This window comes from Cucurbita pepo, chromosome 11 (genome assembly GCF_057944985.1).
Source record: "Cucurbita pepo subsp. pepo isolate OVF chromosome 11, ASM5794498v1, whole genome shotgun sequence".
NCBI classification, from domain to species: Eukaryota; Viridiplantae; Streptophyta; class Magnoliopsida; order Cucurbitales; family Cucurbitaceae; genus Cucurbita; species Cucurbita pepo.
The window spans coordinates 3,439,637-3,457,964 of NC_141808.1; the positions used below are offsets into that span (position 1 = coordinate 3,439,637).

At 33.2% G+C, this 18,328-nt stretch overlaps 2 protein-coding genes across 2 annotated transcripts; both read left to right on the forward strand.

The window, feature by feature from the left end:
- Positions 1–5,221: 5,221 nt before the first annotated feature.
- On the forward strand, positions 5,222–6,646 carry LOC111805849 (RING-H2 finger protein ATL13). Its single transcript, XM_023691099.2, has one exon. It carries the CDS (start codon positions 5,222–5,224, stop codon positions 6,500–6,502), a length of 1,281 nt encoding a protein of 426 aa, XP_023546867.1. The 3' UTR covers positions 6,503–6,646.
- A 6,880-nt stretch (positions 6,647–13,526) lies between these two features.
- Positions 13,527–14,365, forward strand: LOC111805894 (RING-H2 finger protein ATL56). The gene has a single exon (XM_023691178.2). It carries the CDS (start codon positions 13,645–13,647, stop codon positions 14,161–14,163), a length of 519 nt encoding a protein of 172 aa, XP_023546946.1. The 5' UTR covers positions 13,527–13,644; the 3' UTR covers positions 14,164–14,365.
- The last annotated feature ends 3,963 nt before the right edge of the window (positions 14,366–18,328 follow it).

Below are 18,328 nucleotides of genomic sequence, written 5' to 3' on the forward strand. Positions count from 1 at the left end.
ATTATGATTGGTAATAATTAGAGAGTGAATATATTAGATGGTTGTTTTGTTCTTGTCTTCCATTTCTTCCCCAATCCCAATTCAATTTTTAGTTGAAAACAAAAAGAAAAAGTTCGAATCTTTAATCAATAAAAGTTAGAAAATTTCCTAATCTCCTTACGTAATCTCCTCATGAAAGTGGACCCATCTCTTTCTTTTCTCTAAACTCATGATTTATATTCGTAACTTTAAGATTGTATTAATTAAAATTGTAAAATTACAATATTAACATAATTTACTGGCTAATGGAGACCGTTTATATCCTGAAATACCTCCTTCAACCACATTTTAGCTACTACTTAAATCCATCATCCTGCAAAATCAATCTAAAATTAGACCTAACCTTTCTCGTTGTGTTTAATTATTAATCCAACAAAATCAATTGTGTGTCCTTTTGTAACATGAATGTGGTACAGTTCACTCGATATTCATTAGGACAGTTCATAAGTTGAAATATGTCCTTCATGACAGATAACATGATCTCACATTGGTTAGAGAGGAGAACGAAACATTTCTTATAAGGACGTGAAAACCTTTCTTTAATAGACACGTTTTAAAATCATGAACTTGACGGCGATACATAATGGGTTAAAACGGACAATATATGCTAGCGGTGAGCTTGGATTATTACATTTTAGCTATCATTGGGTCCTTGGATACCCCATCAAATGTACGAGGGTCCCACCCGCTAAAATCTTTAAAAAATGATACAAGCAATGTGAAACTAATTATTGGAAAATGATACAACTAATAAACAACTATACATTTCATCAAATACAATTAACCTAACTATAATGTAATCAATTCCATACTCAAACTATAGTGTAAATTTAAATTAGAGAAATATAATGGAGAGTATGAAGATAATGATGAGAAATTAGCTTAAAATATGGAAACATGTGTTTTGTGGTGTTGTTTGGAATCTTTTTTTTTTTTTTTTTTTTTTTTTTTTTTTTTTTTTTTTTTTAATGGCTTAATCCATGTATAGTGAACGTGCAAATCATTAAACTCCCTTTTTTTTTTTTATTAAAATAAAACTTTCATTAATTTATTTTTCTTTTTTATTGTCAAAGCTTTCACATCAAAATCTTAAATTAAAATCCATTTTTATTAAGAAATTATAAATTTGACCATTTCAATAATATAATTATAATTAAAGAGAAAAAAGGATTAGTTTTTCAGTTTTTTTTTTTTCGAAATTATTAAAAGAAATGCAAAATTTGAAAAAATAGCTATCTTAATACAACACTCCCAGCTCTCACGAGCTGACGTACTGATATAGTCCAATTTCATTTATAACATTCAAAGCATTCGAAAAGTTAATCTTAAAGTTCGTTTATAAATCTGCGACCATTTAATTATCCTAAATAAATGTAAATTAACCGACTTGAACCGGTTGAAAAGGCCATATAAACTGTCTTAAAATAGGCTGAACCGCAGCTGGAATGATCGAACCGAGCCGACCAAGCAGTCAAGAGTTGACTGAAGCTGATCAAAGCTGACGACGACGCACGAGCAGCTGGAAGCTGCATGCGTTGAACCGCGTCGAACTGAGCTGAATTGAGCTGGACCATACAGCACGTCTGTTTGAGCCACTTGCATGTGTTGGCCCGAGTGCCTGGGCTTTGAGTTACCGATCATATGGGCTGCGCTTTGTGGGCTGAGCATCTGGTGGGATTGGTATTGAGGCGTGGACTGGGTGGCTGGATTCAACTCACTTCACTGTATCGCTCTAGGTCTAAGATTCGAAATTTGAATTTAGTATCTGTCTATGAAGTTCGTATGATTGAACCACTAAAAAGGGAGGTGCACCTTGTTGATATGGATATTGACTTATTTTTTAAGTCTTTCTTAGTCATTCTATTTCAAAATCGCTCTCATTTAAATGTGGTCTAAGTTCATTCATGTATCACTCCCATCAATAATTTTTAATAAACTTATCTTTTACGCTTGTTAAAAATGAGAAGTTTGAAAAACGAGAAATAGAATTGGGATGGAAGTGTGTATTCTTATTGATATTCATAACTAGGATACAAGCTACCAACTAATACTAAGGAAAATATAAATTAATTAAATATTAAGAATAAAATAAAATATACTACCAATCAAATCATAAAAGATAGAATATTAAGATATAATATTTAAAATATACTCCATAATTAATATATTCTTCAAATATTATATCTCAACAAAATTAAACATGTTAAAATCAAAGGTATTTTCCATAAAAACAAATCTAAGATTTTTTTTTTCTTTTTTTGTAAAATAATATTAAAAATAGTTTTTGTTATTGTTTCGCAAATAGCTTTTGAAAATCATGTTTGAATTACTTTCATTTTTAATATCATTATAATTTTAAAACCATAAATAAATAAGAGTGTTCATATGACCAATAACTCAGATTGCTTTAGCTATTCAACTCTAACCATAAAAATCATAAATGTTCAATTGAGTTAGGTCGAATTTTAGAAAAATTGTTTTTTTTTTGTGGGGTCAACTTAACCGATCCAGAACAGGATTACAATTCAATTCAATTCTACCCTACATTTAAGACTGTCATGAACACTAAGAATATGATGTAGTGTAATTTATGAATACTGTATATTTGAGGTTTGTAAGATTTTAGTTATTAATGTAATATATATGATAAATGAATAATTTTTTTAAAAAATAATTAAAAAAAAAAAGAACAATTCGCACAATCCAACCCAACTAAATCCGAAATTAGAGGGCTAAGTTAGATTGATTGTGAACTCTACTCGAATTGTTCGGGTCTGCCACCAAAAATTTTGGATTGGTCTAAAAGTATTTTTCAATCCAACCGTCGTACATCTATACTATTTTTAACATAAAAAATAACAATAACCTAGGCATATTAAAAAAAAAAAAAAAAACAACCTATACAAATACAAAAAACAATCAATTTCTCAACAACCTTAACAAAATTATGTGTTTTTTTATTTAGTATATAATATAACATAGAGAAAATGATGGAAGAGAGAATCCAAAGTAGACAAAACAAGTAAATGCAGGACAAACATGACCTCGTAAAAGATGAGAGGGAGAGGGAGTACACATCATTTTTGTATTTTGAATTTAAACGTCCATTTTAAGCCACATTTACCATTGAAGCTCTATATATTCTTTTTGCTTCCCTAAAATAATTAGGTTCTTTACTAAATATCGAAACCATATGTTCATGACCTTGCATCAAACGTCATCAACTACTATGTGTCACGATCATGCTTGTCCAAGACATGTTGTTTGTGGTCGTGTGTCGGAAGTCCTAGTCTTGTTTGTTCAAGACATGTTGTCCATGATTGCATGCCCGTTTCAAATCTCTTTTATTTGCTTTTATGTGGAGGTAGGTCATGTAAATACGGGGGTGTATGATTGTTCACTCAAATCATGTCTACGCCTACATGTGCTAAAAAACCCCAAAATGTACTATAAGAGATGTGACTAGTTGTCAATTACTTTTATACTCGGGTTATATGTTATTAAAGTTGTGATCGTTGTTTATTCGCTTTTAGCCTATAACATTACTTTCTTTAAAAAAAAAAAAAATTCAATGCATTTCCTCACTCATGTTTTATAAAGTATTTTATGTCAAATGTGATTCGAGACTCGATAATACGTAAAGATTGTTCGTAAAATTCAATTTTCACATGACTAACTAGTTCATCGTTTAGAACAAATACTGCACAATCATTGTTCTGCTTCTACAAGAGTGCGATTGTGCCACCATGCATCTCCTTATTCTTACTTGAAAGAAAAATGTTATGGAAAAGACTATGTAATATAAAATTTTCACTAAATGAACTCATTAGGAGAGTCGGAAAATGCAACCACAAGCAACATGAATCAAGCATCTCCTTGTTGTGACCTCTAGTTCTTTCATGTTTTGGATGTGTATCACTTCCATATACGTAGTCTTATGTGCACCTCTTTCGTACATACATGAACCACCAGACTCATACTATTTTTGTAATTCCTTGGTCTCATTGGGAACACACTTCTTTCATGGGAAAGCGGTATCAGTTTCATATGCATCGACGCTAAACTAAATGTTAAATGAAGGTAGGGACCCTAGAAGAATAACAGAAAGAAGGAAACGCAAGTATTTCACACTTTCTTGAATCACATGGATAAGTAGAGTCCCACAATTTAAAAAACATGATGCAAGAGTATAAACATTTCTTTTCATGCAATTTAATCTACAATCACATTCACTTTTGGTTACCGTTAAAGATCATTTATTAACAACAAAAATCGTGAACGACTATCAAGAGATCGATAAATCGAAGTATAAACACAAAAAAAAAAAAAAAAAATATATCGAAAATTTGGACATGTTTAACCATCCCATTCTTGGTCCTAACGTATATTTCATAGAAGAATATAATAGAAGAAGAGAGGTTAAAATAAGGAAAAGGACATTGTTGTTTATCTTTGGAAGGTAAATAAATAATTTCATTGATATTCATACACAAATTTCTTCCTTGTATTTTAGTTCCTTAAAAGTCAACCAAAGTTCCCTTCTTCTTTTGTCCAAACCATTCTACTTATTATAATTTGTTTTTATACATTAATTGCATGTTCGTGACAGAAGGTTGCCATGTTAAGTCCTAAAATGAATCATCTCAATTTGAATTAGAACAGAATTCATCTCGATCTTGATCGTATTTAACATCTGGTGCAATAAGAGCTATACAAAAAGAAATTCAAAGACTTGACCTGCGATTGAGTTGAGTTTTCATCAATCAAAATGATCGACCATGGAGCAAATATAAGTACTAAATTCATTAAAGATCAAGATAGTGCGAGATCTCACATCGGTTGGAGAGGAAAACGAAACATTTTAAGAGTGTGAAAACCTCGACTCATTTTGAAAACATTGAGAGAAAGCACGGAAGAGAAAGCTAAAAAACGACACCATTTACAAACATAGAATACATTAAAGTATGAAGATTAAAGTATCTCATTCAAATCAAACGGTCTAATTAAGCAAGATTTGTTTATGATGTTAATTGATTTTCTTATAATTTTCTTTCTATGATTGATGTATTTGTTGTTATCTGTCAATCTGGCATCATTTATTTCTCTTCCTCTTCTTCAACCTAATATTTTAATTTCATCTTCTTTCTCCAAATGGGTCCTTCAAGCTTCTAAAGATTCATCCATGGCCGCTCTCTCTGAACCCATTTCTGCACTTCCTCCGCCGCCGCCGCCGCCGGAGACCACATCGGACGGGGGTTTTCGTATAGACAAAGAAGTGAGTCCCACAATTCTCTTAGCCATAATCATCCTCGCCATAGTCTTCTTCTTCTCCAGCCTCCTCCATCTCCTTCTCCGATTATTTCTCAGGCCTCAAAACAGAACAGACCCGGAAGATATCGCCGTCGGCGACGGCGATACCTCCGCCTTCCAAGGCCAATTACGGCAGCTTTTCGATCTCCACGACGCCGGAGTGGACCAATCCTTCATCGACACCCTCCCTGTTTTTGTCTACAAAGCCATAATCGGTTTGAAAGTAGACCCATTTGATTGCTCTGTTTGTCTCTGTGAATTTCAGCCAAACGATAAGCTCCGATTGTTGACCAAATGTAGCCATGCCTTTCATATGGACTGCATCGACACTTGGCTGTTGACACATTCCACTTGCCCTCTCTGCCGTGCGAGCTTGATTTCAGATTTCGCCGCCATTAATGGCGGATTCACGTCCCCACTTGTTGAGGTTCTTGAATCTGCAAGTAACAGCTCGAGAGAAATTGGGGAAGTTCACACCGGTTCCTTTCTGGGTTTTCTTGGAAATTCCAATTTTGATGAACTGAAACCAGAGGAACCTCCGGCAGCGGCGGCGGAGACGGTGGTTCAGATAAAATTGGGAAAATTCAAAAGCTTGGAGAGATATGGAGAAGGGAGTAGCAACAATGGCAATGTGGATTCAAGGAGATGTTTTTCAATGGGTTCATTTGGGTATGTAATGGACGAGAATTCCTCTCTGCAAGTTCCGATCAGGAAACGCGCGGCGAGGAAACAAGCGATAAAGAAGAAGAATCTGCCATTAACGCCGGGAACTCGAGCGGCAATGTCAGAATGCGATGGCGAATCGAGACGAGAGTTCAATTTCATGGAAACGAATCGGAGAGTCGAGAGTTTCCGCCTTGGGAGCTCGAAGGAGAGCTTTGAAGCGAAGGTCGTCGGCGCCGGTACCGGATTGCCGGTGACTGATTTAGCAAGAAGGGCATTTTCATTTCATTTTCCGGCAAATTGGAACCGACCCAGATCGGAAAATGGGATGGGAACGATGGATGAAGAGAATCAAAGAAGAAACAGCTCGGAATTTATTGAGAATCGACCGTCGTTTGTGAGAAGAACATTACAGTGGCTGATGGGGAAGAACAACAATAGGATTGTTCATTCATGTTCTACACCCAACGATTATGATTCAAACTCATGATTTTCCATTTCTGTTGGGTTGAATTTAGTTTTCTCCATTTTTCTCCATTAAATGTGTTCAGAATTGTTCATGGACGATGAATTTTTTAGTACCAAAAAGAACAAAAACATGACCATTTTTGGGCAATTTAGAACCAAAATTCCATATATGTTGGGATAGGGAGAAGATTTGGGGATATTTGGATAATTATTTGATAAATAAATTTTGGATTTTAAATTGTTTATGGAAATTGAAAGTTCGGTAACCTATATGAATGGAGAATCATAATTTTACCATAAAAGCAGCTGCTACCTTATATTGTTTGAATTATATTATTTTGAATAAATGAGATATAAGCTTTAAATTCTTAAATTTGTTCCACTAAACTCAACATTTCAATACATTTCCATCTTTTTTTAAGATTTGGGGTTGAGCTATGAGCACACTTTTAAAGATTATTAATTTTGTTGTTTATTTAAATTTAGAATAATAACTTTTTTTTTTTATGCTGGATTGAAAATTTTTCTTGTACTACCCCAAAATTTCGGGTTTGTTGGGATGGTAACCTAAAGAGTCTTAATATATGTTACATTAATAACTAAAATCTCATAAATTTCAAATATCAAATACTTATAAGTCAAGCTGCATCACTAATATTGGTTACAAATGTTAAATATTCTTAATCTGTAACTCTACTTTCGGTTGGTCGGGTTGACCCGATAAAAAAAATGTCAACCTAACGACCGAACCAAATTTTCAATTTTTAAAAAATTCAACTCAACCCAAACCGAAAAAAAAAAAATGAAACCCAACTCAAAATTTATAGCAAATTGGTCGAATTATCGGATCATATGACTACCCCTCAAAATTGTTTGAAATATTTTAATGAAGTTAATATTTTGAATTGAGAGTAAAGGTGGTCCATTGGCAGAAGAAAATAATATAAGAGGGGGAAGGGTAGCTGTTGCATTCAATTTAGTTTTGTGAGGTATTAATGTGGTGATGGTTAAAGTGACCATTTCAAAGCGGTTGGAATGACCAATTTTAGGTTTTATTAATCCCACCAAACTTTTCTACAACACAATAAATATACAAAAACTCCCCCCTTTTTTTTTTTTTTTTCAAATTTTAGGTAATAGATATCTTAAATTTAAAAGTATTATCAATTTTAAACCACGAAAAAGTCGATATATTGTAACTTCATGTTGTTTATGATGAGCTCGAATTTCATCAACAATCTGATACATGTTTGTTTGGCTTGCGTAAAATTGTTTAAGGCCATAGTACTAAAAGAAATGATGGTTAATCAAACTACTAGCTAAGTAGTTTTACAATGGTCTAGGCATAGTGATCAATTTAAAAAGTGGTATCTATATGCAACCGAGGGTCGTTGTATATATCGATATTTTCTTCCATGCCCTCTTTTCAACTTCTTTCTTTAGTGGTCAATTCGCTACCCCACAAAATCTCTTCCACATATAACATGTTCATCTTCATAATTCTGTAGAGACGACACAATAGAAAAGTGTGAAAATTCTCTATTTATAATCAGAATCAAATAAATTACTAGGAAAATGGAAAGAATAATAAATGAATACACGATATTTACAAATATGATATCTATCATGGGTGCCTATATATATGGTCAACTATAATTCAGAATTAAATATACTTAACATAGCTTTCAAAATTTGAGTTAAGAGACTGTTACTTTAAGATTTATCAAGTGTGTTTTGTAATCAAGACCTTGTTAAAAAATTAAATATTTCTTAATCCTAACTCATATCTATCCTTAAGCAATGTGATACGGGAGTAAAGGGTACATGAATAAACTAATGACCACGTCTAAATAATAGCAATTATGAGGATAAGATGGTTAAAAAAATGCTTAAAAGAATTGATCTTACCACCTATACGAACAAGGTGCACCTTCCTTTTTTGGTGGCTTAATCATAAAAACTCTATTGTTAAACGTATTTTGCTTGGAGCAATTTCATGTTAGTGACTTCTTGTGAATTTTCCTAAGATGAATGTGAGTTAAGACAAAACATGTTAGAATTACTTGTGTTTCTTTGTGGGGATAGTCTTCACTCTTAGAAGTAAGGAGTACATAATGTGATCATGCTGCAAGTAATGCAGAGAAATGTTGGGGTCATCAAGTGCCGAATTCATATTTCAAATCCTGATGTGAATCTTAGGTGTGAGTCATGACAATTTGGATTCAAAATCTTGATCCAAATCCTAAATATGGGTTGTTACAAGCAATATCACTCTTTTCCTATTGACTTAATGAATTTTACGTTCCTTGTTAGAATTCTCCACCAAAAAAATTTCATAATCGTTTAAATCGTTTAAGTTGCTTAAAGCAGCTAAGAGGAGTAGGCTGGAATTGACTACAGGCATTGGCGATTACTGTGACATGGTTGGCTCGACACACATCATATGTTTGAGCGTGTCCATGGTGTCATGGCCTTCGCTTGGTCTTCGATCATGATGACTTATTTTTTATGATTTTTGAAAGAAGTTTATGTTAGACGAACACGACTCTCCACAATGGTATGATATTGTCCACTTTGAGCATAAGCTCTCATGGCTTTGCTTTGGGTTTCCCCAAAAGGCCTCATACGAATGGAGTTAGTATTCCTCACTTATAAACCCATGATCATTCCCTAAATTAGCCGATGTGGGACTTCCATCATCCAACACCTCCCCTCGAACAAAGTGCGCCTCCCCTTAATCGAGGCTCGACTCCTTTGGAGTCTTAGTCATTTTTGACTGCCTTCGAGGAGGGGCTTGACTCCTTTTCTTTAGGAGTTCTTTGTTCGATATTTGAGGATTTACCAATTTATTGGCACGACTAAGTTTAGGGCATGGCTCTGATACCATGTTAGACGAACACGACTCTCCACAATGGTATGATATTGTCCACTTTGAGCATAAGCTCTCATGGCTTTGCTTTGGGTTTCCCCAAAAGGCCTCATACGAATGGAGTTAGTATTCCTCACTTATAAACCCATGATCATTCCCTAAATTAGCCGATGTGGGACTTCCATCATCCAACACCTCCCCTCGAACAAAGTGCGCCTCCCCTTAATCGAGGCTCGACTCCTTTGGAGTCTTAGTCATTTTTGACTGCCTTCGAGGAGGGGCTTGACTCCTTTTCTTTAGGAGTTCTTTGTTCGATATTTGAGGATTTACCAATTTATTGGCACGACTAAGTTTAGGGCATGGCTCTGATACCATGTTAGACGAACACGACTCTCCACAATGGTATGATATTGTCCACTTTGAGCATAAGCTCTCATGGCTTTGCTTTGGGTTTCCCCAAAAGGCCTCATACGAATGGAGTTAGTATTCCTCACTTATAAACCCATGATCATTCCCTAAATTAGCCGATGTGGGACTTCCATCATCCAACACCTCCCCTCGAACAAAGTGCGCCTCCCCTTAATCGAGGCTCGACTCCTTTGGAGTCTTAGTCATTTTTTACTGCCTTCGAGGAGGGGCTTGACTCCTTTTCTTTAGGAGTTCTTTGTTCGATATTTGAGGATTTACCAATTTATTGGCACGACTAAGTTTAGGGCATGGCTCTGATACCATGTTAGACGAACACGACTCTCCACAATGGTATGATATTGTCCACTTTGAGCATAAGCTCTCATGGCTTTGCTTTGGGTTTCCCCAAAAGGCCTCATACGAATGGAGTTAGTATTCCTCACTTATAAACCCATGATCATTCCCTAAATTAGTCGATGTGGGACTTCCATCATCCAACAGTTTAAAGTAAGACCATAAATGTCTTTTACGAGATTCTTTGTTTCTAACCGAAGATATTAATGTACCTCCATCAACTACGAAAAAAAGTCCATAAAATTTTATTAAATAAGTGGTAGGATGCCTTTGACCGAAAGGAGGACAATAAGGATGGATGGATATAAAATTCAAAACTGTATAAAGGCTAATAATTGTGAATTTTAATGTTAGAAGGAGTATTGTGCACAAAAACATGTTGAATATTGTGGTTGGTAAAGGGTAGGAGGAGGTGAATTATTATCATGGCATAACCATATAGGGAGACTTATAAATGCACCAAATTAAATATTATTTTAAATTTTAAATTAGGATAGTCGTGGGGTATAGATGACGTGTAAATTTAGTAGGTTCTTTTTCTGCCTCTTTCAAGGTTACTAAGAATAAGATTGATACCCTTTACATACGAAAGTGGTGCCACCTAACAAGGTTTAGAAATTATAAAAGTGGTATGAACCTATCTGGAACTTAGAACGTTGTTTGTATTTGCATTTCTCGACTCCAACAATAAAGTTACTTATTGGGTTTTCTAGGCAAGAACTACTTTTTTTTCAAAATGTTTCTTTTTCAAGCACGAGAAAGTACATATGAGGTGACGGGCGATTATGGTTAAAGAAATTTTTGTATTTAAATTAGCTTGAGATCTATACGTTTAACTTTATGATTTAGTTTTAAAGATTTTTATGGGCCCGAGATCTTGAAAGTTATTTCAACTCATTTTAAATCTCCAAAGAAATTCATAGCTTGATAGTAATGATTAAAGTCACGTTTAAAAATAGGGTTAAAAAATATAGTTGAAGTTATTGTAGAGAACATTTGACTAAGAAAAATAATCACCAACTTTGTTGAGGAAATGATTGTCATTCTTTTGGTAGCATTGTGAAAACCGGATATCTAAAGAGATACAAATATTGTATATTTTGGTAGCGTAAGTGTATGCTAGCAAAAAACCAGGTTTAGAGGGTACGTATACGAGCTTGCTTGGGGTTCATGTGCACATACGTCGACCGTGTAGAGAAATACTACACATTCAATTATGGTCGGACTGGAAGTAGAGAACAAGGTCATGTCATGATATCTTATGAAATGATAGATCCCAAACATGATTACATGTGATTTTATTTTATGTTCCCAGTAGAGAGGGGTTACTTATTGATTTTATTTTATGTTCCCAGTAGAGGGGTTACTTATTATTGAGTATTTCTTACAATACTCCATTTGTATGGACCCAAACCCACCGCTATAAGATATTGTCCTCTTTGGGCTTTCCCTTTTGAGCATCCCCTCAAGGGTTTAAAATGTCTATGCTGCTAGGAGAAAGAAGGTTTCTATACCCTTATAAATGAGATTTTGTTCTCCTCCCAACCAATGTGGGACATTACAATCCACATCCCTTCGGCGCTCAGCGTTCTTACTGGCGCACCGTCTCATGTCTACCCCTTTTGAAGAACAGCCTCTTCACCGGCATATAATCCGGTGTCTGGCTCTGATACCATTTGTAACGGCCCAGATCCACTGCTAGCAGATATTGTCCTCTTTGGGCTTCCCCTCAAGGCTTTAAGACGCGTTTAAAGCCTTGATCGAAATCATAAAGAGGACAATATCGACTAACGGTGGGCCTGGGTCGTTACAAAGTCACGTGCCACTTTTACTTTTTAGGTAAAAATAACACACTTTTATACTGATAAGGATGTTGAGGTAATGATCATAAACGGAAGTTGAGATATATGCATTCATGTAGGTTCTAAACTTAAACTAAACAACTAAATTAAAAGAACTTATAAATAGATTTTCAAAAAAAAAAAAAAAAAAAAAAAATCAACAAATTCAATCGAATTTGATTGGTCTTTTTTTTTCGTAATTATTTTAATATTTAATGTATCAAATATTATAAATATATTTTTATAAGGTCTTAAATATTAATTTAAATACTTTAAATTAAATATTTTTCTTTTATATTTAATTATTTAATATACTAAATATTAATTTAAACTTTTCACAATAAATATATCATAGAGATATAGAGTTGTACTCGTATGCACTATAACATAAGTTGCATTTATTGATATAATTATTATAAGCAAATCGATCCATATAATTTAATGAGGCACTATAATGTATGAGACTTGTCTCTACTAACTTAGTGTCAATTCTCATCCCCCAACTTCCAGTAACGATATGAAATATTTATCTTGTCCAGATTCAAATTCCACAAAGTACGTTGTATGTTTGTAATTATTATGTACATGTTTGTCGCACCCCATTAGATACTCAGCATCTTCCAAAATATTACTTTTCAAAAAATAGCAATGACGTACAAATTATGTATCAAGACATTTACTAATCAAGTCGTGAAGTTTACGTCTAGCATGATTTTCTACTTTATTATAGGTCAAGAGTTTAATTTTGGATCATGTTGGTGACTCGAAGATAGAAGAATTCACAACTCAACACTCTATTTTCGGTTGGTGTTGTTCATTTATTAAAAAAATATTTTTTTAGAAACTCTACTTGTTTAGTATATGTTACATTCATAACTAAAGTCTCATAAAACTCGTTCATTTTTTTAAATATATAAATTTAGAAAATCTACTTGTTGAATACATGTTACATTCATAACAAAAATCTCATAAAACTCAAGCATAAAAAATTTACAAATTACCATCCTTAACTAACCCTGTTGATAAACGTCAAATATTCTTAATTTTCATAACATCTTTAAAATAACATGGTTGAAATATTTTCAGGTTAAAGTTCTCACCCATGAATCAAACTAAATTTTCAATTCTTCAAAAAATCAAACCAACCCAAATTAGAAAAAAAAAAAAAAATTATGACTCACAAACTCTTAAAGTCTTAAAGTTTGAAATGGGTAGGTCTGTTTGGATTCATATAGTATCAATTTCAAAAAAAAAAAAAAAAGACCAAACCAAACCATGCCTTGTCGAAGATTATTAGGAAAGGATCGTGGTTTTATAAGCAATGAATACATCTTCATAGTTTTGAGGCCAAAAATCATCTGAACTTATCCTTCAAATGTACATTATCATATCATTGTGGAAGTCCGAAATTTTTAATATGTTCATTCAAATAAAAAATAAATGGGTCGTTTTAAAATTAAATTATAGTCCTTAATCCTACCTAGCCAAATATAACATTTTTTTTAATTGAAAGAATAGATTGAAGTGAAGCATATCCTAAATATTAAAAAGACCAAAGTCAATAAGCCCTGCCTCTCACACCCTTCAATACCCATACGCTCACGCTTTCCATTCCCATACTCCTTTTTTCATCGCTCATATCCCAAATTCCCAATCCCCCATTTCTCATCCGCCGCCGCATAACCATCCCAAATGCCCCTTCAAGATTCCGCCGCCGCGAGCGGCGACTCGCTTCCCCACCCACCACCGCCGCCGAAGCCAGAGGGTAAACTCCTCTCTCTGCTTCTCAAGGTTGCCGTCATGATCTTCTTTACCACCCTCTTCTTCGTCTTCCTCGGCCTCGCCACTGCCCTCCTCCTCTTCCACCTCTGCATCGCCAGCGCCCTCCATCGCCGCCGTGCCCAATACCCCGATTCCTCATCTGGGTTCTCCCGTCGTGACCTCAAAAAGCTCCTCCAGTTCCAATTCTCTAATGGGGTCAATCCCCATTCCCAAATTGATTGCTCTATTTGTCTCGATGGGTTTAGAAAGGGCCAGTGGTGTAGAAAACTTGGTGGGTGTGGCCATGTTTATCACCGGAAATGCATCGATTCGTGGTTAGTTAGGGTTTCTACTTGCCCCCTTTGCCGCCGCTGCGTTCGATTGGATATGGAAGAACATAAAATTAATTGTGTAAGCTCTCGCAACTATGAGATTTTGTATGCTCTGTAACCATAACTCTTGTTTAGTTTCTTCTTGTTTTGGCTCTTTCCCCCCCTTATAGATGTATATAATAAGGTTTCTATTTGTTGGTTCTGATATATTGCTCTGTTTTCTCTGTTTCTACGATGCTTTTGCTTTTGGTTCTTGTTTTTGTTCATTACTTTTGAGATTCCTTTTGAATTAATCATATTCAAACCTCTTAAAGATACAATGACTTAATTGGACTTATATTCTTTACTTGTGAGATAGAAATTTTTGTTGGGAATTTGTTTAATTGGAAGTGGATATTCTAGGGAAGTTCATTATCTTAAGCATCTTAGCTTAGGTGAGAACCCGTATGGTTTTGATATTTGTTCTCAATCTAAAGGTTAGAGGTTCGAACTTTCGACGAACGATATAGCATTGGAATGTTGATTGAATTGTGATTGGAGGAAACTTTTCTTCAAAACTTAGAATTTGTCCCAAGACTAAATTGCGTGGCAAAGTGGTGTGGCGTGAGTATTGGTCATCAAGTTTGAATATTGACTCGTTCTAGTTATGATACCCATTTATATAGAGTTTACCATCTTGGGGACTGGTTCAAAATCAACCCCAAAATGGCCTAACATTAAGAATGAGGGCGGCTTTGAGATGTCTTTTGAAAAGTGTTTTTTATGAAATGAAAAGAAGAGTTGTTGAATGATGTATATCTTTGATTTTAATACATCTTATTAAAAGTTATTTACGTGTTATCCAACTTTTATAAGATCATCTCAATTATTGGTTTCACATGATCTGCACGCACGTACCTATTCTACGAGACAATTTATTACTAGAGATGAGTGGATGACTCTCTAGCAGTTTCCATATAATTATAATCAACGTGACTCTTGTTCTTGTATTATGTGAATTGTGGACTCTTGTTCTTCATAATAGCTCTAACAATCTCTACATAATAACCTATTGTCACTGTTATGAAATGTATATAGGGCACGACCTTATATCATTAAACTCATTTAGTACAAATGTGGACCATGTCTATTGAGACAATTTCACTATTAAAGATTGACGATTCTTTAATTCCTTTTGTGCCTCTGCTATGTGGACCCTTATCACTCGAAACAAGTTCAATATTAGAGATTAGTTAACTACTCCTATAGTTCCCTCACAACGAGGCCTATAAACATGAGCCACATCTTATCATGCTTCCAATTCTATAGACTCACGTGATATAGATTAATCAAACAATACTGAACACCTCTATATGCTATCAAAAACCTCCCTCAGGAAATCCGATCCTCACAAATTCTCTACGGACAATCCCTACTTCCCTACTTCGATCTCTAAGAAAATAAATACAAAATTTTGTGACGATGAAAATTGAAATATTTAATAAATCCTTCCACTTTCAATTTTATGTTTACAAAGTCTATCCACATGTAAAATGTCCACAAAATTTATGAACTTTTAATTTTATGGCTAACTTTATTGGAAATTTTAAACTTTTAAAAATTAATTGTTATATTAAATATAAATTAAATTTTTTTTAATTGAGTGTCCTTTAAAGTTTAAAACCTAATAATAGAAATTATCATAAAAGTTTAAAACTAAATTTATAATTTAATTTAACCTCAATTTTTGACCGTCTACAAGAATTTAATGTTGTTTTTTTTTTTCCTATCAAATTAAGCCAGCTCGTTGGAATAAATAGAATTGTCAACTATTTGTACTCATTACCGACAAAAGTCAATATCTTGTTGACATATGTACAAGAGAATAAATTTGAATTAGAGATATTCATTTCACCTGAAGAGGTGAGGGTGGGAGAGAGATTTCTTGATTCCCTCGACCTCGCTCAAATCATTTCTCTGTCCAACTTTATATATATATATATATATATATATATATATATATATATATAATGGTAAAAAATTACATTATTAATTAAAGTTTATTAACATAAACATTCTATTATATTTTTTATTATCAAATGTCAGTAAATTTATTATGCTGTTTTAAAGTTTGTAACAGACCTCAGGTAAGAAAATGAAAATTATTCATGAAAAATTCCTTTCCAACTAAACAAATATTAAAATTAGTTTTTTATTTTCTTTATATTAAATTTAATCTCCACAAAAATAATTAAAAAAATTTATTAGTAGAAATCGAAAAAAGAAAAGAAGCAAAGAGAAGAATGATAAAGTTTTCTCTTTCTCTTTTTCTATATCAATTTGTACACTGCTAGTAGATATTGTTTGCTTTCACTTGTTGGGTATCACTGTCAGCCTCACAATTTTAAAAAGAAGTTTCCACATATTTGTAAATAATTTTTTCGTTCTCTTCTCGCCCGACGTGAATATCTCACTAATATCAGCCGGACTCATCTCTACCTGCTCGACCCTCTCTTCCAATTCCTTCAAAACGCCTCCATCCCAATCTACATTTATTAAAAATTCCCTCGAGTTGCGAATTAAGTTTTTGGAAGAATTTTAATAAGCCAAGTAAACCAAGTTAGGTGGGATGCACGTATTTTTAAATATACCAAATAATGTATCAATTTGTTATATTTTTAAATATCTATGAGTTTTAAAAAAATAATAATAAATAAAAGAACATATATAATAAAATGTTATAAAATGTAAATTATAAGCATTTTTGTAAATTTTTGTTTATTAATTTAACGATTTATGAGATGAAATCTTCCCCTACGGTAAATCTTTGCAAAATAATTAAATAAATATCTTCGAAGATATAGAAACTAAAATGATACTTCAATGTAATTTATAAGAAACGTTTTACTACGTTGGGTTGGTCAACATTTTGACTTAACATCGAAAACTTATTTTAAAAATTTTCACAAAAAAATAAATTCAAAATTAATATTTACAAAATAAAACTAAATATGGGAATCAATTTTACTTCATTATATTATTTCAAACCAACTAAAAAGTCAACGGATTTTGTTAGGTGAAAGTGTACGATAATATTCTATTATATTGATTTCCAATTCTTGATTTCTAAATGTATTAGCATATTTATTTTTATAACAAAATAAATCTCACCAAACATATTATATGAAATTTAATCCAATCAAGTTAGTAATTAATGTATTTTATTTTTATATCTTTACACGTTAACTATAACGAAGATATTTTAACGGGATGCTTTTTGCCTTTTATTTTTCCAATAAAAATATTATCGATGACATAATCTAATCATTGATATAAGTATCATATAATGATTATTATTAAAAAGTTTGAAAACCTCTTGCAATTTTTGTACAAGACATCAGTGGATTTTGCATATTTATTGAATATATTATATATAGACACTGTCTAAAAATTATAACTTTGAATTTAGGTACAACTCTCCACAATAGTATGGATGTTGTCCACTTTGCTTTGGGCTTCCCAAAATGCCTCATATTAATGGGGAGAGTGTTTCTTGATTATAAACGCATGATCATTTTCTAAATTAGCCGATGTGGGACTTCAATCCAACACTCTACACTTTCGGGAATTCAATTACAATCAACCCCTTTTTATTAATCAAAATTTCGTACATTTTTATTTGGGTGAAAATGAAAGAAAACTAATTATCATTAAACTAAATACAAGTAATATCCACGTGGCAACAATAAACAATCTCATTGGAAAACTTGTCGCTTAGGATTTGTATTTAGGAGAACGCCACGACGACGTTTTGTAGTCCTACGTGGCGCATATGATTGCCTATTGGACAAACGTGGTCTCTGCACCTTTCATTTTCTCACCAACCACGGATTTTTGGACAATTTCATTTATTTCTATAATTTATTTCATTTTCAAATATTTTCACATGATTGACCTTAACTTATTCTTATTATTATACGTTCATATTTTCCTTTTTTAATTTTCTCCTCCTTGTACCACAAGTCATCAACATTTTGGAGAGTAATCATTGGCCGTTGCCTTCCTCCCGATCTGATTCTACGCATAATCTATGATTGTGTTTGGGGTAGCTTGGAACAAGTAAATTCATAGATACAATTGAATTGATGTCAAGAATTGCTAACGGTTCGAGGACAACTGTGAAAAGTGACAAAGTTGGCTAGATGAAGAGAATGAGACACAATTAAGGGTGTTAAAAGAAATCCAATGATTCGAAAAATCTGGTCTAACTCAATCCAACTTGAACAATGAACTTGTTTAGGTTG

Coding starts and splice junctions, on each gene's coding strand:
- LOC111805849 (XM_023691099.2), top strand. CDS start 5,222: ATGGCCGCTCTCTCTGAACCCATTTCTGCACTTCCTCCGCCGCCGCCG.
- LOC111805894 (XM_023691178.2), top strand. CDS start 13,645: ATGCCCCTTCAAGATTCCGCCGCCGCGAGCGGCGACTCGCTTCCCCAC.